The following is a 27,183-nucleotide window of genomic DNA, read 5'->3' as shown; positions in this document are numbered from 1 at the left end:
CAGAGGGTCTAAGACTTAAGGATGAGTCCCTTGTCCAGTACTTCTTGCAATGAGATTTATTCCAGCTCATTTGTCTTTTCTCCTTTATCTAATCAAATGGAAAATCAGCTACAGTGCACTGTATGCTTACTTTTTAATTGAATATAAACATTAAAATATAAATACTCCCTATGTGCAAAGAAGTGATCTTATATGTTAAGGACATCTAACACCATGTAAATGACCTAGTAAAGACAGCTGCAAAAGACTGTTCAGCATAGATCAATCTGTTGCCTGCTTCTTTTTTCCAGCATGAGGAGTTTTGATCTTAGAATATATAGCGATTTGAAATTCAAAGCACATCAGGCTGCAGCATCTCTGATCTGAAGAGACATCTGAATGTAGATATGCAGACTCATGCCATGTACATATCATGTCAAATCTGCCTCCATTTTTGCACACACATGTGCCATGGCTGGCCCAAGAGCACCTGGGGTCACACAAGAATGTGAAAAAAACATCATCAATCCTGAGTAATGCAAATGCAACTAGTTAGCATTGCAAGATGTGTATCATCCAAATTTCAATGAAAAAAGAAGCCAAAGAGAACAGCCTGGCTGATAGGCAACAGCACAGCACAACACACTATTATGTGGGTGTGATCCAAGCTCAGAACTGAATTCATTCCTTCCATTCCCAAGCTTCTTTCTCTGAGCCACTCCATCCCTTTAGGACTATTCTGGGTTAAGAGCAATGCATAGGCAGGAGACTCATTGCCTAAGGGAAAGAAGTACCTCATACCTCTCAAAGAGCACCCTGTGGTCAACAGAGGAGGGGCACTGATGGGATAAGGAGAAAGCCACACCTGACTGTAAATGCAGGTCACCTACCCCCAGGGCCTTTATTCATTCCCTCAATTTATATTTCAAGTGCTTGCCCATGGCTCTCGGTACTTTCAAGATCAGTAAAAACAAACTATCACAAATAAAAGCAACTCCAATAACACAATGGATTATGTACATTTACATGCCACAAAGACTTTCTTCTTCATAATATCCCGCATCATGCCAATCCAATCCCCTTCAATACACCTATTCCCCACCAGCACATGCATGGGAATAAAAAGGGAAGAAAGTTAGGATTCCAGAGCTCTTCTGCACCTTACAGAGAAAGGAAAACAAAGAGGTCAAAGAATACTCGTCACAATATTTTAGGGTAGGAAGTAAAAATCTGCTTACATTATTGCTTGAGAGCCTGTTTGTGCTTCCATTTATTTCAATGACAAACCTCCTATTGACCTCAGTAGTGCAGGATCAAACCCTAAACAGATGTAAAATGATACAAAGCTCCTTTGTGAAGTGTTTTGAGATCAATGGACAAAAAAAGCTAGGTATGAATTATTATTAGAGGAGGTCACTCCTCCTTGAACCTGAACTATCCTTTACTGTAAATTTTAAATACAAATACAGGTGTAGAAACTGTCCTTAGGGACACTTCCTACATTTGAAATAATTAAATAGTGAATTTGTGCAATAAAGTATGCAATTGGTTGGTGCTGGGGAGAAATCCGGATACTACCTAATCCAGTAATTTTTTCACAGGCTGTTGTTTGGACTTTGTAGCAAGGCGTGTGTGTCATCCATTCAGGCTTGGCAGGGAGGGACTGGCACAGACTCTGTGACTTCTGATTTTCTTCATTGTTGAGTGAGATTTTTCCACTTCATGATTAACTTAGAAAGAGAACTATTTGCTCTTTAGTTTTGTGAAGATGAATAATTCAAAGCAGCCAGAACAAATTCTGAATTATTGCCAGGCAGTACTTTCCTTGGCAGTTTCGCAAGGATTCCTGGGGTCATTGTGCACGGGTAATGTTCATTGGGGAAAATGTATTTAATTTCATGCAACAAAATGAATGTCAGAAGTTCAAGATTAAAATTAATAAACCAAATTTAGACAGTAATGAATGCATTTCAGGCATAAGTTAGCTGTGAAGGTCTCTTAAAAGTGAGACTCAAAAAGTACCATAAATAAAGGCTATGTCTACACTACTACTTTTGTTGCTCAGGGGTGTGAAAAAACACTCCCCGCTGAGCAACACAAGTTACACTGACAGAAGCGCCAGTGTGGACAGTGCTATGTTGGACGTGCTCCTGCCAACATAAATACCACCTCTTGTTGGGGGTGATTTGATTAGGTCAACAACAGTCCTATTGGCATAGACCGGCAGCTGCCTTGATACAGCTGTGCCACTGTAAGCTCTCTAGTGTTGACATGGCTTAAGCTATAGAAGCTTGGACTAATAGAAAGAATCCCATTAATTTCACTGCATTTAGGCTCATATCCTCAGCATGTATATAAATGAAAACATACATTACGATTATCTGTGAACATCTTCAGGAAACAAAAAGAAAAAGGAGTACTTGTGGCACCTTAGAGACTAACCAATTTATTTGAGCATAAGCTTTCGTGAGCTACAGCTCACTTCATCGGATGATGAAGTGAGCTGTAGCTCACGAAAGCTTATGCTCAAATAAATTGGTTAGTCTAAGGTGCTACAAGTACTCCTTTTTCTTTTTGCGAATACAGACTAACACGGCTGTAACTCTGAAACCTGTCATTATTCAGGAAACAGGAGACGATGATTTTGAAAAGCGAGAATTAGTGACTCTCAGCCTCTTTTCTGGGTCTTGGGGGGAGGGGAGGTTGATGTCACCCTTGGAAAATGTTGGAAATTTGATAAGCTGGTTGCCAACTTCTGGGGCACTGTGGGAATGCCATTTTAGAATGCTTTAATAGGTTTCTTCACTCAGTGAATTCTCTACCACTGTTACATCACTAAGGGTTTTTAGGTGATGATAAAATATGGAGCACAGCCTCTTTGAACAACTCAGAGGTGTCAGCCACAGGGGCTTCCATAATCTCTGGTTTGGGATTAAATCTACATTCACAAGAATCAGAATTATTTGTGGCCACTACAGTCCATATCATGCTCTTCTGAGTTACACCAGTGTAAATGGGAGGAATCTCCATTGCTTTCAGAGGCATTACTCCTGATTTATATCAGCGTATGCAAGAGGGAATCTACTCCTCAATTGGTTGGTTCCAGTAACCTTTGCATTGTCCATTCCATTAGCAAAGCAAACATTCTGAAGCTGAGTGTGCCCCAGGCCACCTTTCCATTGTTCAAAAATAATCCCCCCAAATGTATCTTAATCAGATTAGAACAGCACATTATCCTTCAGTAACTAGTAGGCATTAAGGGCTTAATCCTGAGAGGAATCTGGTACCTGAAAGTCCTCATGACTTCACCTCTTTGCCCCTGTCAGGCTCAGGTCATAAATTCCTTTGTAGTTAGGTCTGGATTGTTGCTGTGTGAGTTGGGGAAGAAAGCCTCTTGACTGTCATGGGAAATCCATCTCATTGTGAGGGGACTAATATCATTGCATCTTGCAATGCTGCGAATGGGAATGATCTGAAACTTCTTCAGCAGAACCATATAAAGGGCCAAATATTCTGCTGGTGTAAATTGGCATAGTGCCACTGAAATCAACTGGAGTTGCAACAATTTACACCAGTAGAAAAGTTGGCCCCAAACATTCACACATGTTTCCTAACATCTGACACCTTCCTCTTCTCTGGGATGTATGCACCCCCATCCAAACATTTTTGTTGTCGTCAACAACACCTAGTACTACTTAGTGTATGCACAATGCAGTGGCACCCATGCCAAGGATTCATCACAGAATAACCACCACATTTTCTGCAGTGACCACTGAGTCTGCAATTTCCCTTCACTTTATCTTATCTATTAATAATATTCTTCCTCCATCATCTACTCATCAGTAGCTATTGCTTCCAATTGAGCTTTGTCCTCTGCAGTTTTCATGCTGTTCTCCCACAGTACACTCACCACTGTCACCAACCTTTTAATGCATGAGTTATAAAAAGATCAAGCCTACCAAGATGCAGACACACTTTTTGTAGACAACACAGCATAAATGGACTTTAAGGAGGGATCTGAAAGAACACAGTGTAGAGTTTTTGCATATTTCATTAACCCAAGATTCTTTCATGCATAAGGGATGACGTGGGGGAGACTGGTATTGTCAGTGAAGTGGAAGTAGGGGTGTCAAGGTTCCTCCCCCACTCTGAACTCTAGGGTACAGATGTGGGGACCTGCATGAAAAGCCTCCTAAGCTTATCTTTATCAGCTTAGGTCAAAACTTCCCCAAGGTACAAACTATTCCACCCTTTGTCCTTGGATTGGCCGCTACCACCACCAAACTAATACTGGTTACTGGGGAAGAGCTGTTTGGAAACGTCTTTCCCCCCAAAATACTTCCCAAAACCTTGCACCCCACTTCCTGGACAAGGTTTGGTAAAAAGCCTCACCAATTTGCCTAGATGATTACTGACCCAGACCCTTGGATCTTAAGAACAATGAACAATCCTCCCAACACTTGCACCCCCCCTTTCCTGGGAAATGTTGGATAAAAAGCCTCACCAATTTGCATAGGTGACCACAGACCCAAACCCTTGGATCTGAGAACAATGAAAAAAGCATTCAGTTTTCTTACAAGAAGACTTAATAAAAATAGAAGTAAATAGAAATAAAGAAATCCCCTTGTAAAATCAGGATGGTAGATACCTTACAGGGTAATGAGATTCAAAACCTAGAGAACCCCTCTAGGCAAAACCTTAAATTACAAAAAAGATACACAGACTGAAATAGTTATTCTATTCAGCACAGTTCTTTTCTCAGCCATTTAAAGAAATCATAATCTAACACGTACCTAGCTAGATTACTTACTAAAAGTTCTAAGACTCCATTCCTGGTCTATCCCCGGCAAAGACAGAATATAGACAGACACAGACCCTTTGTTTCTCTCCCTCCTCCCAGCTTTTGAAAGTATCTTGTCTCCTCATTGGTCATTTTGGTCAGGTGCCAGCAAGGTTACCTTTAGCTTCTTAACCCTTTACAGGTGAGAGGAGCTTTCCCCTGGCCAGGAGGGATTTCAAAGGGGTTTACCCTTCCCTTTATATTTATGACAAGGGGCTGATGGCTTTATAGCATCTAAGACACGATAGATGGAGTGGGTTTAGGCTAGGGGTGGGCAAACTATGGCCCGGGGGCCACATCCAGCCCTTCAGACTTTTTAATCCGGCCGTCGAGCTCCCACTGGGGAGCGGGGCTTTTCCTGCTCCAGCTGGGGAGCAGGGAGAGCTAGGCTTGCCCTGCTCTACACGTGCCATGGATCCGCACGGCTCCTGAAAGCAGCAGCATGTCCCCCACTCCGGCTCCTATATGTAGAGGCAGCCAGGGGGCTCTGCACACTGTCCCCACCCCAAGCGCCGCCCCCGCAGCTCCCATAGGCCAAGAACCACAGCCAATGGGAGATGCAGGGGGTGGCATCTGCAGACGGGACAGCGCGTAGAACTGCCTGGCCGCATCTCCGTGTAGGAGCTGGAGGGAGGGACATGCCGCTGTTTTGGGGAACTGCTTGAGGTAAGCTCCACCTGGAGCCTGCACCCCTGACCTCCTCCCAAGCCCCTGCCCCAGCCCTAATCCCCCTCCCACCCTCCTGCACCCCCAACCCCAGAACCCTCACCTCCCCCCACACCTCAACCCCCTCCCACATCCTGAACTCCTCATTTCTGTCCCCACTCCAGAGCCTGCTCCCCCAGCCAGAACCCTCACCCCCTCCCACACCCCAACCCCCAATTTTGTGAGCATTCATGGCCCGCTATACAATTTCCATACTCAGGTGTGGCCCTGGGGCCAAAACATTTGTCCATAGGCTATAAAGAGCCTTAAAAGAAAAGACAAGTAGTTTGTGCTTGATGCAGGGAAAAGAGGAGGGAGAAACAATGGGAGGAAATTCTATTAACTCTAGGCCAGAATCTCAGCCTAGTTCATTGGAGTGAATGCATCCATGCTGATTTACACCAGCTGAAGATCTGGGCCTATATTTGTGAAATTACCACCCATGCTATCAGAGTGTGTGTAATTCCAGTTAGTGCAGCAGTAAATCCTCAGTAATCTGTAGGAACAGACATGAATTTCCCATCCCTCAAGCTGAATTTGAACCTCTAAGCCAGCGGCTCTTAGCCTTTCCAGACTACAGTGCCCATTTCAGGAGTCTCATTTGTCTTGCGTACCCCCAAGTTTCACCTCACTTAAAAACTACTGGATTACAAAATCAAACAAAAATACAAAAGTGTCACTGCATGCTACTGTTGAAAAATTGTTTACAGTCTCATTTTACCATATAATTATAAGTCAATTGGAATATAAATATTGTTCTTATATTTCAATATATAGAGCAGCATAAACAAGTCATTGTCTATAAGAAATTTTAGTTTGTAGTGACTTTGCTCGTGTTTTTTATATAGCCTGTTGTAAAACTAGGAAAATATCTAGATGAGTTGATGTACCTCCGGAAGACCTCTGCGTACACCCTGGGGTACATGTACCCCTGGTTGAGAACCACTGCTCTAAGTTAACTTCTCTTTCTTGCATCTGCATCCTTCATGTCCTATTTTCAATCAAAATGCCACAGAAAACAGAGTATGTTCTCCGTTTTCACTGTATTTCTAACTCAGATAGAATGCAGAATTGCTGGAAATAGTATGGAAAACCAGTTCTTCTGAGATTTCCTGTCCCGTTTATTGCTTTTCAGAGCTTATGTATGAGAGGGTATGAACCTTATTAGGAAGAACCAAGTTAGTCCTGTCTGTTTAGATACCAAATGCTTTTGTAACGTGGTTGATATTAGCACGGACCCCCATGAGCTGTGTGCCCAGTAAAGACCAGACAAGACAGGCAGACAGACATATAGAAAGACAGACATGCATACACACCCTCCCCTTCTTCCACTACAATTTATATGCAGCCATATCTGAGGTGGCCCTACAGCAGTACTTCAGGACAGGAAGTGAAGAATATTATTATGGCAGGGCTAACTAACACTGTACCATTTCTTATAAGTGCCTGGGATATCCTGGTCAGAATCTTGGTTTTAGATGTTCTCCAAAATATGGCACCTGCAACTTCACAGTGCTCCCTAGCATTGCTGAATCATTCGTCCAGTACAGATCTGACAGACGAATGCCATCTCGTGAAATACCATCACTTTCTATAGCTGCATGCATCCGATGAAGTGAGCTGTAGCTCACGAAAGCTTATGCTCAAATAAATTTGTTAGTCTCTAAGGTGCCACAGGTACTTTTTCTTTTTATGGATACAGACTAACATGGCTGCTACTCTGAAACCATTTTTTTTCCTGGAGTTCTCCATCTAAGACCTGACCTGACCCAATACGAGGAGTTCACCATTGCCCCAGTTATGAAGAAAGTAACTTGTCCAAAAAATGGAAACATCACTGGACTAAGCAGATTCCTTTTGGGAAAGTCTTGGGTTAGAGAATGCTTGGCCCAAGAAGCCTAAACCAGTGTTTCCCAAATTTGGGATGCCACTTGTGCAGGGAAAGCCCCTGGTGGGCCCGGCCAGTTTGTTTACCTGCCATGTCTGCAGGTTCGGCCGACTGTGGCTCCCACTGGCCTCAGTTTGCTGTGCCCGGCCAATGGGGGCTGTGGGAAGTGGCACGGGCCAAGGGATGTACTGGCCACCGCTTCCCGCAGCCCCCATTGGCCGGGCACAGCGAACCGCGGCCAATGGGAGCCGCGGTCGGCTGAACCTGCGGATGTGGCAGGTAAATAAACCTGCTGGGCCCGCCAGGGGCTTTCCCTGTACAAGCAGCGGAACAAGTTTGGGAAACACTGGCCTAAACTAACGAACAAAAACTGAAGGGTAGATAGTTTCCAAGTGGAGTTGTTTTGGGGAACTCTTCCCCCACCCTATCTGACTAGGATTTCTTGCTAGCTAAGGAATTACTAATTGATTTTTTGTCCAAGAAGTGTTCCTATTGGTTACATTTTTATTTTGGTCCAGATTTTGTCTTGAAGTCACTGATAACATTGGACAGGGAGAGACTAGGCTGCTTAGGATCACGAATCCTGACGGACTCTACCAGAATCTTGCTCAAGTGGTCTCAGGGAATGCGTGCCAGAGGGCGGAGCTCACTCAGCCTTAGTGCAGTGTGTGCTATCTCCATACAGCAGGCAACTCTGCTAGCCCATGGGAAAGGGGTGCAAAGCTATGCCCCTCCCTCCACCCTCACACACACACAGTCACCAGGCACCTACTTCGACTCCTACTGCAGTTCCTGTTCTCCCTCCTCAAGTTATGGCTGGCCCTTTCACAGAGCAGGTGGCTTCTTCTGTGCTCTCCTCCATCTTTGTAAACAAAGACAGAACCAGCATTTTTTCCATTTTCTTTTATCTGCTGCAAGGCCAGCCCCCAAGGGGGTGTATTTCATAAATCCTGAGTGAGCTCTGGCTATTCTGCATGTCAGTCCCATATTTCTGTTTATAGCAGAGTGCCAGTGATTTTGCCGTTGTCCCATTCCACTTCTTTGATGTGGGGTTAAGAGTCATTACTGAACACTTTCCAGCCATCTGTAGTTAAAAGGAAGCATCTATACTTAAAATTAAAAAAAAAACATTTAACTTTCTGCCATCACATCCCTCTAAAAATACTTAGTCCAATGGAATTTAAAGGCTTTCCGCCATTTCTTTTAAATCTCCTTGTTACAGCTTACAAATGTTGGCAGGTATAGTTACGATCAGCTTTTAGAAAAGGAGTACTTGTGGCACCTTAGAGACTAACCAATTTATTTGAGCATGAGCTTTCGTGAGCTACAGCTCACTTCATCGGATGCATACCGTGGAAACTGCAGCAGACTTTATATATACACAGAGAATATGAAACAATACCTCCTCCCACCCCACTGTCCTGCTGGTAATAGCTTATCTAAAGTGATCATCAGGAGGGCCATTTCCAACACAAATCCAGGTTTTCTCACCCTCCACCCCCCCACACAAATTCACTCTCCTGCTGGTGATAGCCCATCCAAAGTGACAACTCTTTACACAATGTGCATGATAATCAAGTCGGGCTATTTCCTGCACAAATCCAGGTTTTCACACATCCCCCCCCACCCCCATACACACAAACTCACTCTCCTGCTGGTAATAGCTCATCTAAACTGACCACTCTCCAAGTTTAAATCCAAGTTAAACCAGAACATCTGGGGGTGGGGGTAGGAAAAAACAAGAGGAAACAGGCTACCTTGCATAATGACTTAGCCACTCCCAGTCTCTATTTAAGCCTAAATTAATAGTATCCAATTTGCAAATGAATTCCAATTCAGCAGTTTCTCGCTGGAGTCTGGATTTGAAATTTTTTTGTTTTAAGATAGCGATCTTCATGTCTGTGAAGCTCATGCTCAAATAAACACAGACATGAAGGTCACTATCTTAAAACAAAAAAACTTCAAATCCAGACTCCAGCGAGAAACTGCTGAATTGGAATTCATTTGCAAATTGGATACTATTAATTTAGGCTTAAATAGAGACTGGGAGTGGCTAAGTCATTATGCAAGGTAGCCTGTTTCCTCTTGTTTTTTCCTACACCCCCCCCCCCCCAGATGTTCTGGTTTAACTTGGATTTAAACTTGGAGAGTGGTCAGTTTAGATGAGCTATTACCAGCAGGAGAGTGAGTTTGTGTGTGTATGGGGGTGGGGGGGATGTGTGAAAACCTGGATCTATGCAGGAAATAGCCCGACTTGATTATGTAAAGAGTTGTCACTTTGGATGGGCTAGCACCAGCAGGAGAGTGAATTTGTGTGGGGGGGGTGGAGGGTGAGAAAACCTGGATTTGTGCTGGAAATGGCCCACCTGTTGATCACTTTAGATAAGCTATTACCAGCAGGACAGTGGGGTGGGAGGAGGTATTGTTTCATATTCTCTGTGTGTATATAAAGTCTGCTGCAGTTTCCACGGTATACATCTGATGAAGTGAGCTGTAGCTCACGAAAGCTCATGCTCAAATAAATTGGTTAGTCTCCAAGGTGCCACAAGTACTCCTTTTCTTTTTGCGAATACAGACTAACACGGCTGTTCCTCTGAAACCAGTCATGGGAAGGACTGCTAACCAAACTGCTGGAATAGAATCCAAACTTCCCCTCAGGCTTAGGGAGATTCAGAATCAGTGTTACAGTCTGGACCCATTTCTAGTATAAACTTTGCAAATCATTTGTTAAATCAAGCTTGCTGTGTAAGGAGATTTAAGCAACTAAGAAGTTTAGCTACATAAACAAAGCCAAAATGATTTAGTAGTTACAGCCAAAAATGGAGAGTATGGAGCCTGTGGGCCAGATACTCAGCTAGTGTAAATCATTTAGACTAGCTGAGAATCTGGTCTCTTGGTTCAATTCCTGACTTGTCTTCGTGACCTGGAAGAAATCACTTATCTTGCTTGTGCCTCACTTTCCCCATCTGCAGGAAGAAGGATAACCATCTAAAGTGCTTTAAAATCATAAATGCTCCATTTGATCATGTCTTTTTATTAGAGCTATCAAGCGATTAAAAGATTAATCACATTGTTAAACAATAGAAAACCATTTATTTAAATATTTTTGGATGTTTTCTACATTTTCAAATATATTGATTTCAGTTACAACACAGAATAAAGTGTACAGTGCTCACTTTATATTTATTTTTGATTACAAGTATTTACCCTGTAAAAACCAAAGAAATAGTATTTTTCAGTTTTCCTAATACAAATACTGTAGTGCTTCTTGTTATCATGAAAGTTGAATTTACAAATGTAGAATTATGTACAAAAACCCCTACATTCAAAAATAAAACAATGTAAATTTTTAGAGCCTGCAAGTCCACTCAGTACTACTTCTTATTCAGCCAATCGCTCGGACAAACAAGTTTGTTTACATTTACGGAGATAATGCGGACCATTTCTTGTTTACAATGCCACCTGAAACTGAGAACAGTTGTTTGCATGGCACTGTTGTAGCTGGTGTCTCAAGATATTTACGTGCTAGATACACTAAAGATTCATATGTCCCTTCATGCTTCAACTACCATTCCAGTGGACATGCGTCCATGCTGATGATGAGTTCATCTCAATAACAATCCAAAGCAGTGCAAACCAATGCATGTTCACTTTCATCATCTGAGTCAGATCCCACACGCAGAAGGTTGATTTTCTTTTTTGGTGGTTTGTGTTCTGTAGTTTCCGCATCGGAGTTTTGCTCTTTTAAGACTTCTGAAAGCATGCTCTATCCCTCATCCCTCTCAGATTTTGGAAGGCACTTTAGATTCTTAAATCTTGAGATGGTTAGAAATCTCACATTGGTACCTTCTTTGCGTTTTGTGAAATCTACAGTGAAAGTGTTCTTAAAATGAACATGTGTTGGGTCATCATCCGAGACGGCTAGAACATGAAATATATGGCAGAATGTGGGTAAAACAGAGCAGGGGACATTGAACTCCTTGGGGGAGAATTGTGTCACAAAATTTAATTAACGTGTTGCTTGTTTTAAAACAAGCATCATCAGCATGGAAACGTGTCCTCTGGAATGGTGGCCGAAGCATGAAGGGGCATATGAATTTTTAGCGTATCTGGCACATAAATACCTTGCAATGCCTGCTACAAAATTGCGATGCAAATGCCTGTTCTCGCTTTCTGGTGACTTGTAAATAAGAAGAGGGCAGCACTATCTCCTGTAAATGTAAACACACTTGTTTCTCTTAGCAATTGGCTGAACAAGAAGTAGGACTGAGTGGACTTGTAGGCTCTGAAGTTTGATATTATTCTATTTTTGACTATAGTTATGTAAAAAAAAATCTACATTTTTAAGTTGCACTTTCATGACAAAGATTGCACTACAGTACTTGCATGAGGTGAATTGAAAAATACTACTTTTATCATTTTTAGTGAAAATATTGTAATTAAAATCAGAGTATTTTTATTACAACAGAGAACACAATGTATATGAAAATGTAGAAAAGCATCCAAAATATTTAATAAATTTCAATTGGTATTCTATTGTTTAACAGTGCAATTAAAACTGCGATTAATCATGATTTTTTTTTTTAACCGCAGTTAATTTTTTTTAGTTAATCGTCTGAGTTAACTGTGATTAATTGACAGCCTTACTTTTTATCCTTGCTTTCACCTTCACTCTGAGGTGAGATCAGTTTGTCTATTCATGTGCCTCTCAGCAGACATGTTGGTACTCTGCAAATAGTAAAGAGTGTTGTCTAATGGTTAGAGCAGGGGATTGAATTGGGGCACAACTATTTGTAATCCTGGTTCTGCCATTGAGTCACTTTGTATAACTGACATGCTTAAGATCACTTATAGAATGTATGTAAACCTGCCACAAAACTCAATTGCAGAGCACTTAGACATCCTTGGATGAAAGATGCTGCTTAAGTATAAGTCTATGCAGCAGAGGTAACCCAGGCATCAACTTTAACTCCTCTACCATCCACACACAGAAACGTCCAACCCAGTTTTGGAGGTGCTTTAAGCCTGACCCAGACGGGGGTGTGGGTTAGAGGCTAGGTTCTACTTTAACTATGCCTGGAATGCACCCAGTTGCTCAAGTGCTGATGGTCCTCCAATGCCTCCTCCCCCAAAGAACAGAAAAGTTCTCCATGAATTGATGAGGAAAGAATCCTAGAGCGTTCAGCACAGCACTTGGTGCCTGCGAAAGGTTTCCACTCACTTTTCTATTGCTCCCTGCTGTCAGAGCATGGTTTTTTATCTCTTGTATCCCATTGACAAATTCTTTGGCCCTGTGATGGCATATCTCTGGCTACGCCTTCCATGGCCCAGCCCTCCAGCCACATCACCTCATTCCAGTTCTGTTCCCTTTCAAGGTAACCAAAGTCCAACTACATTTCCCAGCGACAGCACTGCCTCCCGGGCCTTTCTTAGAGGCAATTTTTCCTAGCAGGTTTCCCCACTGCTTCCCCTCTCCAGGGACTCTGGGAGCTTCTTTGGGGACCTCCCTACTTCTTACAAGCCCTAACTCAGGGCCTCCCACAGGAACCTGCCCTGCTATCTGTGGTTCTCTCAAGCCTGCCTTCACAGAGAGAGGGAGGGAACTCTCCTTGCTCCTCACTCAGTTCTCTCACTTTTCTGTGTAGTTTGCCCTGAACCCTTCAGAGCTGGGATTGCTAATTGTAATTGAGTCAACAGATCAGGATTAATTGCACCATGACAGTGCAATTTATTTTCCTAGCTGAAGAAGATTGTACATCAGGTGGTAAACAGACTATTGCAGAATAAAGGAAGTAGACAAATCTGTTTGGGTGCCAGACAACAAATCAGGCCTCATATATTTTTGAAGAGACAAAATCTGGAGTTTGTCCAGGGTCATGCATGAACCTTGTGTTTATGCCATTGATTCTTTGCTATTTCAGTCACGTTCTGAGAACAGGACTATTTTAAGGGATGCTTTTTAATATCTTGTTGAAACAACCTATTCAATATCAAATGGATCATCTAATTGGAGTAAGAGTCTGATGCACAGGAATGCAGATAAGAAATTCAACTATGATTTCCTGGCCTCAGTCACATGACCTAGGTCTCAGGTTCAGAGGAAAATACCCCCTCACATGGCAGTGGTTAGTATCCACTCTCTGTAGTGGTCACTGTTGTGTTTATTACTTTTATCACATATGTGCCAGCAGCACTTTTCATTCATTCTTTTCATTTCTTTCAAATGAGTAGGACATCAGGAAGAAGTGTTGGATATAAAGTATTTGGTAAACTGCAGAGCAGTGCCTATATTAATATGTATCTGAATATAATGGGTAAGGCTGCATGTCTGTCACAGAGGTCACGGATTCTGTGACTTCCATGACTTCTGTAGTGACTGGTGCTGGGCCAGAAGAAGCAGTTTGGGTGTATGGGAGGGAGCTACCCAACATGTCCCTGCAGTTCCTAGGTGGAGAGGCTAGGGCAGAGTTGGGCAAACTATGGCCTGCTGGCCACATCCGGCCCATGGGACCATCCTGCCTGGCCCTTGAGCACCCGGCCGAGGAGGCGAGCCCCTGGCCTTTTCCACACTGTCCCCCTACCCCACAGCGCGCCATGCTGCCAGCGCAGGAGGGGGCTGCACTGTGGGGGCAGGGAAGAGCAGGAAGGGAGGCTCACCTGCAGCCTCAGGGGAGCAGGTGGGAGGTGTGGGAGCGCAGTGAACGTGGGCAGAGGACTCAGGAGGAGCACCGGGTGGCTACGCAGCTGGCTGGAGAGAAGTGGTGCTTTGAAGGGGAAACCACCGCTTCTCTCTGGCTGCCCCTGCTCCTCCCGTGTCCTCCTCCCATATTTGCAGGGCCACATTCTGAAAGGGGCTTTAGAGGGGGGATTGGATAGGGAGTGGGGTCCTGGGGGGCCTGTCAGTGGGCGGGGGTGTGGATAGAGGTCGGGGCAGTCAGGAAGCAGGCGGCATTGGGACAGGGGACCCCAGGAGGGGGCGGTCAGGGGACAAGGAGTGGGGGGGTTGAATGGGTTGGGGGTTGATAGGGTTAGGGGAGGCACAGCCTTCCTTACCTGGCCCTCCATACAGTTTTGGAACCCCGACGTGGCCCTCAGGCCAAAAAGTTTGCCTGGGCTGCAGTTCCTGGCCAATGGGAGCTGCAGAGCTGGTGCTTGTGGCCGGAGCAGCATGCAGAGCTCTCTTGGCTGCCTCTTCCCCTAGGAGCTGCAGGGACATGTGGAAACAGGTAGGGAGCTTGTGAGCCCCACCAATCCATCCCCACCCCAGCAGGGGCCCATGCCACCACCCCAGTGCCAGCGGAGGTCTTGGGCCATGTGCTGCCACCCACCCCCTTTCCTCCCAGCACCAGTGGGGGTCTTGGGCCACCCCCCAGAGCATCTGCAGCCCCCCAGCCCAAGTTTTGGGTAAAGGTATATAGTAAAAGTCATGGACAGGTCACAGGCTGTGAATTATTTGTTTACTGCCTGTGACCTGCCCATGACTTTTACTAAAAATACCCATGACTAAAACGTAGCCTTAATAATGGGTCTTCATTGTTAACAGTCAGTCAAGAAGAATTAAGACTCTTGCTTGGACATGTAACATGAACACATCGCTTATCCTCTCTGGGCCAAATTCAGGTGCCATATAAGCAAATGCTCTTCAATTGCCTTAATGGTAGTTCACCCATTTGTACTCAGTCTGAGTTGATCCACTACCCCCCAGTACCCAATCTGCAAAATGGGGATAAACAGCTTTATCCCCATCTCACAGGGAGGTAGTGAGGATTAATTAGGTACCATCTGAACTACATTTTGAAGATATAAAGTGTTATGCAAGCACTATTATCTGTTATTGCTATGTCTTGTGGGTTATACCTTTCTTGCACCCTCTTGGGGAGAAGATGGGCACTGTTCTTGTCTTGGGCAGGGCTGACAGGGGGCGGGGGGGATCTCCCTGTATTACAGCATTACGGTGGAATTGGCCCAGAGTTTGGAGCACAGCTCACTGATTTGGGGTCTCCCGCCCTTACAGGGGCGGGAGGTGAAAAAAGGACAAACAAGTCAGGATATTCCCACAATGCCCAAGAGGCAGAGTCCACAGCTTTTAGAAAGCAAAAGGTTTAAATAAATAATAAATAAAAAGAGAGAGAACCAAACCCTCTCCTTGCTGGGAGGACCTGGGTGATCAGGGCTCTCAAGCAGTTTCCCGAGTCACCATCCTGTTCTTGTTAGGCTCTGAGTTCCAGGTGTACTCATTCAGAGTGCCACCTCAAACTGACCTGGAAGCCTCCCTTTGCCAGCTTGCCGGGTTGGTGGGGATTATGCCCAGACAAGCTATTTAACCCCTTCATGACTCATGTAGTGAGCTGCCCTACAACACCTTGGAAGGATTCCATTTCTTTTGGAGTGACCATTCAAGGGTGGAGGGTTGTACACAAATACATGATTGTGCCTTGTTGAAAGGGCTTGTAACCAGGAGATCTGGGAAGGTAGGTTTGTTTTTAAAGAGTTTTGTTTCAGGAGTATGAAGTGAAATCGCTGAAGTACCCATGGATCTCAACCTAATTCTGTTCAGTGCTGAGAAGATATACAAGTCACGAAGAGCTCCCAGAGGAGAGTGATGCTGTGCAGTGACAAAAAACAAACAAACAAACAAAAAAACCCTAAACTAAACTCCCTCCCCCCCCATCTTATCAATTTCTAGATGTCCCTGGTTCCATGCCAAATGCATCCTGGGAAGGTAACCTGAGAGCTATCAAGTGGAGTGATAATGAAAGCTCTCATGGAGGTTGTCATGGTAATGTGTATATTCTTTACTTTTCCTATTCTTGCATTGAAATCTGAGAACTGGAACTGGGTGGGAAATGGTTTTTCTGTCCCGCAAACATTTGAGATGTCAGAAGCTTCATTGTTCCTCCTCAGCATGAAGCTGACACTTTTTGAAGTTAAACCAAAACAGCAGCAAGAGAGACCAGCACCCCAGAATAGCCCAGTGATTATAGCACTCACCTGGGATGTGGGAAACCTCAGTTCAGATGCTGCTCTGCCATTCTCCCACACCCCAGGTGGGTGCACTGACCAGCAGGACATTGCAGAATAGCCAGTGGGTCTCACGGTTTTTCCTATTGGAGCTTATAAATAAAGATTCAATGGAGCAGGGACTTTGACCTGGGTCTCCCACAGCTCATGGGAGTTCCAAAACCACTGAGCTGTTCTGCAGTTTGGGGGAAGGGGCGGGGTTTCTCTCCCTCCCTCCGTCACCAGAAATTCCCTCCTGTACCCAAGAAACATTTCCCAATGAAAAGAACAGGCGTACTTGTGGCACTTTAGAGGCTAACAAATTTATTTGAGAGTAAGCTTTCATGAGCTACAGCTCACTTCATCGGATGCATGCCGTGGAAAATACAGTGGGGAGATTTATATACACAGAGAACACGAAACAATGGGTGTTACCATACACACTGTAACGAGAGTGATCAGGGAAGGTGAGCTATTACCAGCAGGAGAGAAAAAAAAAAAACATGTTGTAGTGATAATCAAGGTGGGCCATTTCCAGTAGTTGACAAGAACATCTGAGGAACAGTGGGGGTGGGAAATAAACATGGGGAAATAGTTTTACTTTGTGTAATGACCCATCCACTCCCAGTCTTTATTCAAGCCTAATTTAATGGTGTCCAGTTTGCAAATTAATTCCAGTTCAGCAGTCTCTCATTGGAGTCTGTTTTTGAAGATTTTTTGTTGTAATATTGCCACTTTTAGGTCTGTAATCGAGTGACCAGACTGATTGAAGCGTTCTTCGACTGGTTTTTGAATGTTCTAATCCTTGACGTCTGATGTGTCCATTTATTTTTACGTAGAGACTGTCCGGTTTGGCCAGCGTACATGGCAGAGGGGCATTGCTGGCACATATCACATTGGTAGATGTGCAGGTGAATGAGCCTCTGACAGTGTGGCTGATGTGATTAGGCCCTATGATGGGTCTCCCCACTGTATTTTCCACTGCATGCATCCAGTGAAGTGAGTTGTAGCTCACGAAAGCTTATGCTCAGATAAATTGGTTAGTCTCTAAGGTGCCACAAGTCCTCCTTTTCTTTTTGAAAATACAGACTAACACAGCTGCTACTCTGAAACCTTCATTGGGAAATTGACATGTTCCTATGGTGGAAAGTTTTGGGTTTTGACAGATTAACAGTTTGACAAAACAAGTGTCATCAGAAAATTCCCAGCCAGCTTTGTTGATAGCTGCTCAGTTACAAAATTCTTCTCAGGAATTTAGCCCTATCTTTTTTTCCTCCAGTTAAAATAATCCCAATTTCTAATTTGTAGCCAATCCATACACAGTTTCACGGGTAGGTGAGATGTTCAAGGAGCCTCCCCCTTCTTAGCTGTTGTGCAGTTGTGGCCAGCACTGCAGTCTGTGCTGGAGTCTGAGTTCTTGGTTAACAGTAGTAGCCACTTCAAAATGGGTGAGGAGGAAGCAAGGCCATGTCGTCCCCCTCCAGCAGAGGCCCTTATGGGGTGTAGCAGGGACTGCATTTCCCCATACATCTGGTAACTCTAGGAGGGACTATATCTGAGTGGTTACTAGGGTGGCTCCAAACCACCTCAACATACACCAGTGCCTAAGCACAATCAAGCACTAAAAAGGGATGGATAGTTAAACCACTAGACTAGGATTCATAAGACCTGGGCCCCAACCCCTGACTCTGCCACAGACTTCCTGTGTGAATTTGGGCAAGTCACTTAGCCTAAAGCATGGAGATTTTCTCCCTTGTAAAATAGGGATCATCATTAACTAATTCATAGGCATAATGAGACTCACTAAACTCAAGTATTTGTAAGCAATCTGAAGTTGGAAAGTGCTATAGAAGTGCAAAATGCTAGTTATTACTGTAGAATCCCAACATACATATACATTTGCTGCAATCCTGCATTTGCACTTCAGACTAGGTGAGACAGGGATCATGATTTATGGTAGAGCAAGGAGACTGCAGAGTCCTAGGATTCTATCCATGGCTGAGTCACAAGGAGTATCTACTATGGAAGGTTTAACTTCTAGCTTGAATAGATGTACCCACAGTAAGACCGATCAAGTTAATATGATGAAAATAGAAGTGAAGGTATGGCAGTATGAGCAGCAGGACAGGCTACCTGCCTCGAATACAGTCCCATTGCGACCATACCGTACACATTTGGGCAGCTAGCCCCTTGCACTGCTACGGCTACACTTCTGTTTTTAGTACCCTAGCTTGATCAAATCATCCCTTCCAGCAACTGCATAGATGTGTCTATAGACTTACTACGTAGCTGAGTGATTCACTTGCCTTCCATATGAATCAGTGCCATGCCCAACAAAAACAAAAAAGACTAAAATGAAATCCTTCTTACAACAAATGCTGCTTCTGAGCTGAGCTTCCAGGCTCTTACATAGCTGAGCTAAGGAAGATTAGTTTTGTGCCAGTGTAACTCCACTTACATCAATGGAATTACACCAGTTTAAAACTGGAGTAACTCAGTGGAAAACCTGAGTCCTAGAATCATAGAAAGTTAGAGATGGGGTGTGGGGAGGGAACCTTACTGAATCATCTGGCCCTTCTGAGTGAAATTGCTCTTTCCTATGTATCTGTAGTGATTTGTTTGGGCTAGTTTTAAATGTCTCAAGTGATGATGTTTTCCTTCTTATAGACGGGGTGAAAGTAACATTAAGCACTTACCGGTACAGGGGCCGGCTCCAGCCCCTAGAAGGGGCAGGGCAGGGTGTCAGCATCCCCCAGCCAGCCCATCCATGCTGCCTGGCCCGCGCCGCCCAGGGCTCAAGCGGTGATTTAAAGGGTCCAGGCCGCAGTAGCCAGAGCCCCGGGACCTTTTAAATCGTGGCCCCAGGGCAGCTGTTCTTTTTGCCCCCCTTGTCGGCAGCCCATGGGGGGGAGGGGCAAAAGGGGCAACGACATTAAAGCACTGTCGTGGCGGCACTAAGCAGGGTCCTTTGCTGCAGCAGCACTTTAACATCAGCTGAGTATGGGCCGGTCCTGGTGGCCACTTTTTACCGGTACACCATACTGGCTGGTACTGGCTTACTTTCACCCCTCTTTATAGATCACATTGTTTAGAAGTTTTGCTTGATGGTCACCCTATATTAGCTATTTCTTAACTTCATGGCACCACTCATAGTTGTTCCCCATTGTATTTCCCCTATTCACTTTTGGCCAAATTCTAGATCTATCATAAAGATGATTTTGACTCATCTCTTTTCCACAGAACACCCTATGTACTTGATGTTGCTCTTGTCATCTTTTCCCTTTGCAGGCCATTATGTCAGAGGCATTTGTATATATGGAACAGGTGACCTAAAGTGGCTACTTAAGTCTTCAAGCATGTTTGCTAACAAGTTTGAACTCAAAACATACCCACTCACTGTAGAATGCTTGGAACTGAGTCTTCGAGAGAGAGCGCTGAACCAGAGTGAGACACAGGTGAAGCCAAGTTGGTACTTTTAAATTAACAACTCAGAATGGAAATAAAACTCCAACTGCAATGGCTCTGGAAGAATAACCTCCCCAGAAAGACTTCTCTTTCGGGACTTCAGTACGGGTAGTTTGTGATGTCTTGAGTGGAAGGTTTGAGTGCAGATCATACAATACTGGAGAGACCAAAAAGGAGGCTGAGGAAATGGTTCTGTTGGCTTTGCTGTATATGCACTTTTGGCATGTGTGGCTGGACAGTGTCAGTGCTGACTTGAGCCTGGCAATAATATATATTTAAATAAATATCATGTATCCCTAAAATTTCATGCAGCAACATAAAATCCAGAGCATATTAATGAGGAAGAGTTATCCTTTTTTGAAGGAAGCAACCACCATCAACAAGATCTTAAAGATAAATCCAGGTGCACAGTTTGACTTCATGCATACAGAAACCAGAGTCACTGACAAAAAATACCCTACATGCATTTGGCACAGGGAATAGCATTTGGTATTTTTGACTCCCTAAATGGGCAGCAAGTGGGAAGCAGAAGGAATGTTTCCAGATCTGCTTGGTCCCTTCCAAAGCATTCTGGGAATTGGGGGAAGACAACTGGGAGTTAGACATTTTCATACTTATAACTCCGAGCTTTTGAGAATAACTCAGTCATTCCATCTTATACTGTGAAACATGCTAATAGTCTGAGTTTTAGTTTCCTAGACTGTATATACTTAGCACAGAAAATACCTGTTAGTTATACTGTATTAAGATTCACACCCCCCACGCCAGCCACTAGATATGTAAGCAGGACTGACATTCCAGCCACACACGCAAGGCCTGATGCAAAGCTCCCTGAAGACAACTGAAAGTCTCAATAGACCAGCCAGGACATTGCTTGGTACGCAGCAAACAGACCAAACAAACAAACAAAAAACCCAATCCCGCACCTAGAACTTTCAAAAGTATTTTAAGTCTCCCAAACATGATGGATGGTACGTGTAGTTTTCACCCTAATGTTCCCCACTCTTAGGAACCCCCTATTTTTCTGGAAAAGTCAAAGGAAAACAAAGCAAAAAAACCACAAAATAAAAACTACAGTTGTGGGCACCTCTTTGTTGTGGAAGATTGTATATTCTGGGCACATAGTACTAATAGAAGGAGTTTCAGACTGTGCCATCACAAAGGCATTCAAATAGACTATTTTCAGGGCAGAAACTTGGACTGAATTCCTGTTCAACTTTGCTAATGGAAGGAGTTTCCTGACAGCAAAGCTGGCACAGCAATCGGCTGTGGAAACTACAGAGAGAGTAGGAAGACAGACAGATGGGGCAGAAGAATTAGTTTTTCCAAAAGCGACTAGTAATTTGGAGGGGGCCTTCACTTTTGGCTGCCCAATTTGAGACTCTTTAAAAGGTGCCTGACTTTTCAGAAGACAGGGGCTCAGCTCTTTCCAGCAGCGATATCTCAAGTTGGGCACCCAGAAATGGACACACACAAAGCTCAAAGTCACTTTTGAAAATGTAGGCCAAGATTTAAAGAAGGGAAGGGATCCTGACAACCTGATAAGAATAATGGAAGTACCACAATGTGCAAAGAGGGCAGGAGGTAGAAATGGACTGTCCCAGACTGAGAACCAGAGGCAAATAAGGGATAATAAAAACCAACAAGAGCAGAAGCAGCAAGTTCAGCAATTTAAGAGACCAACAACAGGATATTTTGCACTGAATTCTCTAAAAATGAGCAGTACCAAGTGGATCCAGTCTTGAAAGCTCTCACACTTTCCCATTTGAGTAATGTGATAGCAGAATTCTTAACACTTAGAAGCTCACAAAGCACAGCTGTCTGTTCAGAGTTAATACTGGTGGCCTAAGTACTGACACAATTCAACTCCTGTTAATGTCTCTTCCTTGAATGATAGTCAATGTTATATTTTCATGGAAATAAATTATTTTGGTTTCGTCATGTGACTATGTGTGGATTTGTTTTGGGCCTGTGGCACCAGGTGGTAGCCATTGTATCATTTTAAGGAAGATTATTAAATATAAATACAACTTGCAGCTAAATGAGAGACAACAGAATTAAGCGGGGAGGGGAGAATGTTGGATCATATTAAAGAAGTTCTGTATTAAAATCACAAATGAGTTTGATTCCCCAGAGTTTAAATTCCAGGGTATTACTAATTAAGAGGTCTCTTGGTTTTTGGTACTGTTTCTCTCCCTCTATGTGTGAAACTTGCAAGCTGCTAATTGTGTTAGTACATTCTAAGACAGAGTCTGTTCTCAAAGCAATTCACAGAGAGAGAGAGACTCAAAGCAATACTCTAACAACAGAAACAACACCCAGAGACTCCCCACCCTTTTGTTGTATTAACAATTGTGATTAAAATAGAGATAGAAGATGTATGTGGATGGATGCTTGGTGTGGATAATAACTGAATGATCAGGGAGGTGCCAGCCTAAGAATCCAGTGTCCATGGGCTGAAGAAGGCGTCAAGTGGAAATAACCAGAGGACCCCCCGGAGGGCAGACTGGAATCCACCCAACAGCCTCAAGAATGGGAGAACCAAAGAACAAGATAACATCTTGGAGCCGTCAGGAATGTCCTATCTGCTGATTGATTCAGCAACAGCATGATGAAGCAATTCCCATAGACTGGCATAGGAAGAAATTCCTATAAAAATAGACTCTAAAAAGTGAGAACTTTGGGGGGTCTGATTCTGCAAACCAACTTCCAGGAGCATCAGATGAGCATCTGACAAGGCCCTGCTCCCTCCTCATGTCCAGGCCACCTGGCCAGTGGCTTGGCATGAGCAACTCTAAGGCTGGTAACTATGATAACAACCTTGCAGAACCTGTGTGTGTGTGTGTGTGTGTGAGAATGAATGAATGAATGAATGTGTGAATAAATATGAGATTGAATGGAATGTTATAACTAGAACTAACTGCTTTCTATGATTCTTTCTGTATTCACAATAAATGTGGTATTTTGCCTTTTTCCCTTTAATAAGATCCTGCTGGTTTTTATTTTAATACTACCACATTTTGGTGGAGAATTGCGAAAGGGGGAATATTGGTAAAAAACCTCAGTTATTGTAAATATTGGTGTGCACACCGCCAGCTCTAGAGAGCTAGGCATTTCTATTAGGTTAAACCAGACCTGCTGGCCTCCGAGAAGGTAGCAGGAAAAACAGATTAAACCAGACCTGCTGGCCTCCGAGAAGGTAGCAGGGGACCTGCTGGCCTCCGAGAAGGTAGCAGGAAAAACAGATTAAACTAGACCTGCTGGCCTCCGAGAAGGTAGCAGGGGACCTGCTGGCCTCCGAGAAGGTAGCAGGGGAGAACAGGTTAACCGGACCTGCTGGCCTCCGAGAAGGTAGCAGGGAGAAATAGGTTAACTGGACCTGCTGGCCTCTGGGAAGGTAGTAGGGGACCTGCTGGCCTCCGAGAAGGTAGCAGGGGACCTGCTGGCCTCCGAGAAGGTAGCAGGAAAAAAACAGATTAAACCAGACCTGCTGGCCTCCGAGAAGGTAGCAGGGGACCTGCTGGCCTCCGAGAAGGTAGCAGGGAAAACAGATTAAACTAGACCTGCTGGCCTCCGAGAAGGTAGCAGGGGACCTGCTGGCCTCCGAGAAGGTAGCAGGGGAGAACAGGTTAACCGGACCTGCTGGCCTCCGAGAAGGTAGCAGGGAGAAATAGGTTAACTGGACCTGCTGGCCTCTGGGAAGGTAGTAGGGGACCTGCTGGCCTCCGGGAAGGTAGCAGGGGAAAAACGCATAGATTAAGCTATGATTTCAGAATCTAGGCTGTGTCACTTGCTAAGTAATACCAGCAGTGACAAAGAGATTGAAATATCCATGTTAAGATGTTTAAAAGAAAACAAGGTAAGCCAGTACCAGAGGGAGGAATGGAGTCAGAAGGAACTCCAACCTCACCTTTTGTTAAAGAAATTACACCTTTTCAACAAATCCTTCAAAAATGTGGGCACAGTCCTTGGACTAAACAAGCCCTAGCTGATGTCTGCACTATTTCGGACCTAGAGGATAGATTGGCTCAGTATATCCTCATATACAAACCTTCTAGTGCTGCCAAAAGAGATGCAGCAGCAATTTGGTTGTTGTGGGAGGCATGTAAGGATTCTTCCCTCCGCTTGTCTTCATGTAAAGAGGAAAAGGCACAAACGGAAAAGGGAGCAGACAATTGGAAGGTGCTGGCTACAAATACCCAAAGCCAGCTGAAAATAGTGAAAGAGGCACTCCAGGAATACAAAAAGAGTGAAAAAGTTAACTCTGCAGAGGCTGGAGGGAGGCAGGTAAAGGGGGAGAAGGTCTTATGTACGGCACCCCCAGGCATAATTACAAAGAGAAAAGAGAGTAAAAAAAAAAAAAAAGTTAACTCTGCAGAGGCTGGAGGGAATTAAGCAGTTAAACGTGTATGTATCTGTCTGTGTGTGTGTAAACATGTAAAGTTCTAAGGACCAGTTAGTTTTGTTTTTGTTTTAAATAATGCCACTAAAAATCCATTTGACTCTTTAATTCAAAGTTGCAAAACTGACAGACCTTTTTGCTAGACACAGGTAATTAGTGTTGTTTGGCTTTGGGATTTGGCATTTAACCCTTAAAAGGTAACTCAATGCTTTACAAAATTTAAAATGTTTTTAAGTTGTGGCTGCAGCAGGGCAGTCAAAATCAGGAGAATATAAAAAAAAATTGTATTCTTTTTGTCTGTTTGTTTTTTGTTTGTTTGTTTTTGTAACAAAATAGCAGATGAGAGTTGTAGTAAAAAAAAAAAATTAAAAAAAGACAGTGCCTCTCTGAAGCAACAGCAGGGGTGAGATGCACAAAACAAAAAGAAGCAATGTTAGAAACACTGAGTCTTAAAATGGCTCTGAGTAATCAGACTGTCACTTTGATAAAGGTACATGAAAACTCTGTAAGCAAAAAAAAAGAAATAGTGACACCTTATGTAAAAATGGATCTGGATAATGTTATAGAAGTTAAACTATGGAAGGAATGTGCATTTTCCCCAGAACATGTGCAGGGTATATTGTAGAAGGGGCAAAAGAAATGCAAACATACCATGCTACTTCATTAAAATGCTATTAGGGCTCCAAAGGGAGCCACAATAGGTTGGGTTTTCTTTTTCAGATTGCTGTGTGTTTTGGAAGCAGAAGTTAAAAGTAATCAAAACTCTGGTGAAAGTTGATTGTGTCCTTTTAAGATAGACTCTCTGAGCTGCTGATGGCTTTAAATCCAAAAGCAGGAAGTTTCTGTGAAAATGCAAATTACCTAAATGATGAAGGAAAGAACTAGCAGCACAAAGGAGCTGCAGATAAAGGACATACCTGGTCAGCAAACAAATTGTCTAAATAAAAGGCATGGGATAACAAGATAATTTTAATAAATTTAATGATAATAAGTATCCCTGTAACAACGTATAGTGTGTATGATTTTTGGAAAAATCCTTTAAGGTCGTATGGTAATGATGCTTCTCAGTTACTACCTGTAAATAGAACTTAAAGCTTAACACAGCAGGAAAAACATTATAAACTTGGTCTGCTGTATAAGAAGGAAAACTCAGGGATTTAATGACTAAACAGTGGGATAATTTCCCCATAACCCTTAAAAGATAAAAGCCATTGAAACCTGGCCTGCCTATAGAACAAAAACAGGAAAATATGGGGGCAATTTCTCTGTTTTGCCTGCAATCAGCCAGGGTATTTGTAAAAGAAATATTTTAAGCAATAATCTGCCACCCCAAAAGGGGTAGAAACATGTTCTTTTTGTCTTTCAGAAAATCAGGAAAAGCTGATGCCAGCTGAAAAGCAACCCAATACCATGAATCTACTGTCACAATAGAAATTGTGTTCTGTGTTCTATGTTTTGTCTTGTGTTTTGTCTTGTTGCTAGCACTGTTGTGTGTTTAAAAAAAAAAAATACTGAAGACCTGCAGGAACTTAAAAATAAATTAAGCTTTCTGTCCCAGCTACAGGACAGCCTGATACAAAAACAAGTACATGCCAATGTAGACTTGGTCCAAATTGGTCTGGGTAACCTAAAAGGCCGATGGAATCTTTAGTAATGGCTTAATACTACCACATGGCTTATCCATAAGAAAAAAAAAATATTAGAAATAGGAAACTACACAGCCATAGCTATGGGATGCACTGAAATGCAGATACTTGCACTAGCTACTTTGGAACACAAAATGTTCTGGGTCATATTGGGAAATATTAAGGGTTTGATGCATTTGTTAAAAAAAGAAAGAGATCATTGTTTGACACTTATCAATATGAATGGATGCAATATGTTTCCAGTACTGTAAACCAGACTTGTTAATGGGAGAAATTGTTGTCAAAATTGCACACCAACAGTCCCTGGAGGCAAAGGTATTGAAGGTTAACCCACTCCCCATATTACACATGGGATACTTCTGGCTACCCTGGACCTCAAGCCAGTGGGCTGGGGAGGGAGGGAAGCTATTGGACACTAGAGGTTGTACCGAATGGACTCCTCAAAAGTGGGTGTGCCTCACCTTGCCTGTTGCCCCAGAACCTTGTAGTAAAGATACATCACTAGGATCATGTATGTGGCATGAATTGGAATCACAAACTCAAATAGCCTCACAGTACTTTCTCTTGAATAGGCTACATAGAAAGTGACACTGACGATTATAAATCTTAGTGTCAAAAGGGGGATTATGTTGGATCATATTAAAGAAGTTCTGTATTAAAATCACAAATGAGTTTGATTCCCCAGAGTTTAAATTCCAGGGTATTACTAATTAAGAGGTCTCTTGGTTTTTGGTACTGTTTCTCTCCCTCTATGTGTGAAACTTGCAAGCTGCTAATTGTGTTAGTACATTCTAAGACAGAGTCTGTTCTCAAAGCAATTCACAGAGAGAGAGAGACTCAAAGCAATACTCTAACAACAGAAACAACACCCAGAGACTCCCCACCCTTTTGTTGTATTAACAATTGTGATTAAAATAGAGATAGAAGATGTATGTGGATGGATGCTTGGTGTGGATAATAACTGAATGATCAGGGAGGTGCCAGCCTAAGAATCCAGTGTCCATGGGCTGAAGAAGGCGTCAAGTGGAAATAACCAGAGGACCCCCCCGGAGGGCAGACTGGAATCCACCCAACAGCCTCAAGAATGGGAGAACCAAAGAACAAGATAACATCTTGGAGCTGTCAGGAATGTCCTATCTGCTGATTGATTCAGCAACAGCATGATGAAGCAATTCCCATAGACTGGCATAGGAAGAAATTCCTATAAAAATAGACTCTAAAAAGTGAGAACTTTGGGGGGTCTGATTCTGCAAACCAA

General features: G+C 43.4%; 1 protein-coding gene across 5 annotated transcripts in view; it reads left to right on the top strand.

Moving 5' to 3' along the window:
- The window catches only part of GCNT2 (glucosaminyl (N-acetyl) transferase 2 (I blood group)), an 81,707-nt gene extending 58,845 nt beyond the window's left edge, over positions 1-22,862 (top strand). For 4 of the 5 annotated variants that reach the window (XM_075125380.1, XM_048839828.2, XM_048839827.2 and 1 more), the window contains 2 exons: positions 16,099-16,191; positions 19,701-22,862. In XM_075125380.1, coding sequence (XP_074981481.1) covers positions 16,099-16,191; positions 19,701-19,891 — 284 coding nt within the window. In that variant the 3' untranslated portion in view covers positions 19,892-22,862. The remainder of the gene's footprint in view (positions 1-16,098; positions 16,192-19,700) is intronic. The other variant, XM_048839831.2, reaches the window with a different exon arrangement.
- The last annotated feature ends 4,321 nt before the right edge of the window (positions 22,863-27,183 follow it).

This window comes from Caretta caretta, chromosome 2 (genome assembly GCF_965140235.1).
Source record: "Caretta caretta isolate rCarCar2 chromosome 2, rCarCar1.hap1, whole genome shotgun sequence".
Classification (NCBI taxonomy): domain Eukaryota; kingdom Metazoa; phylum Chordata; order Testudines; family Cheloniidae; genus Caretta; species Caretta caretta.
This window is presented reverse-complemented; position numbering and strand designations above follow the sequence as displayed.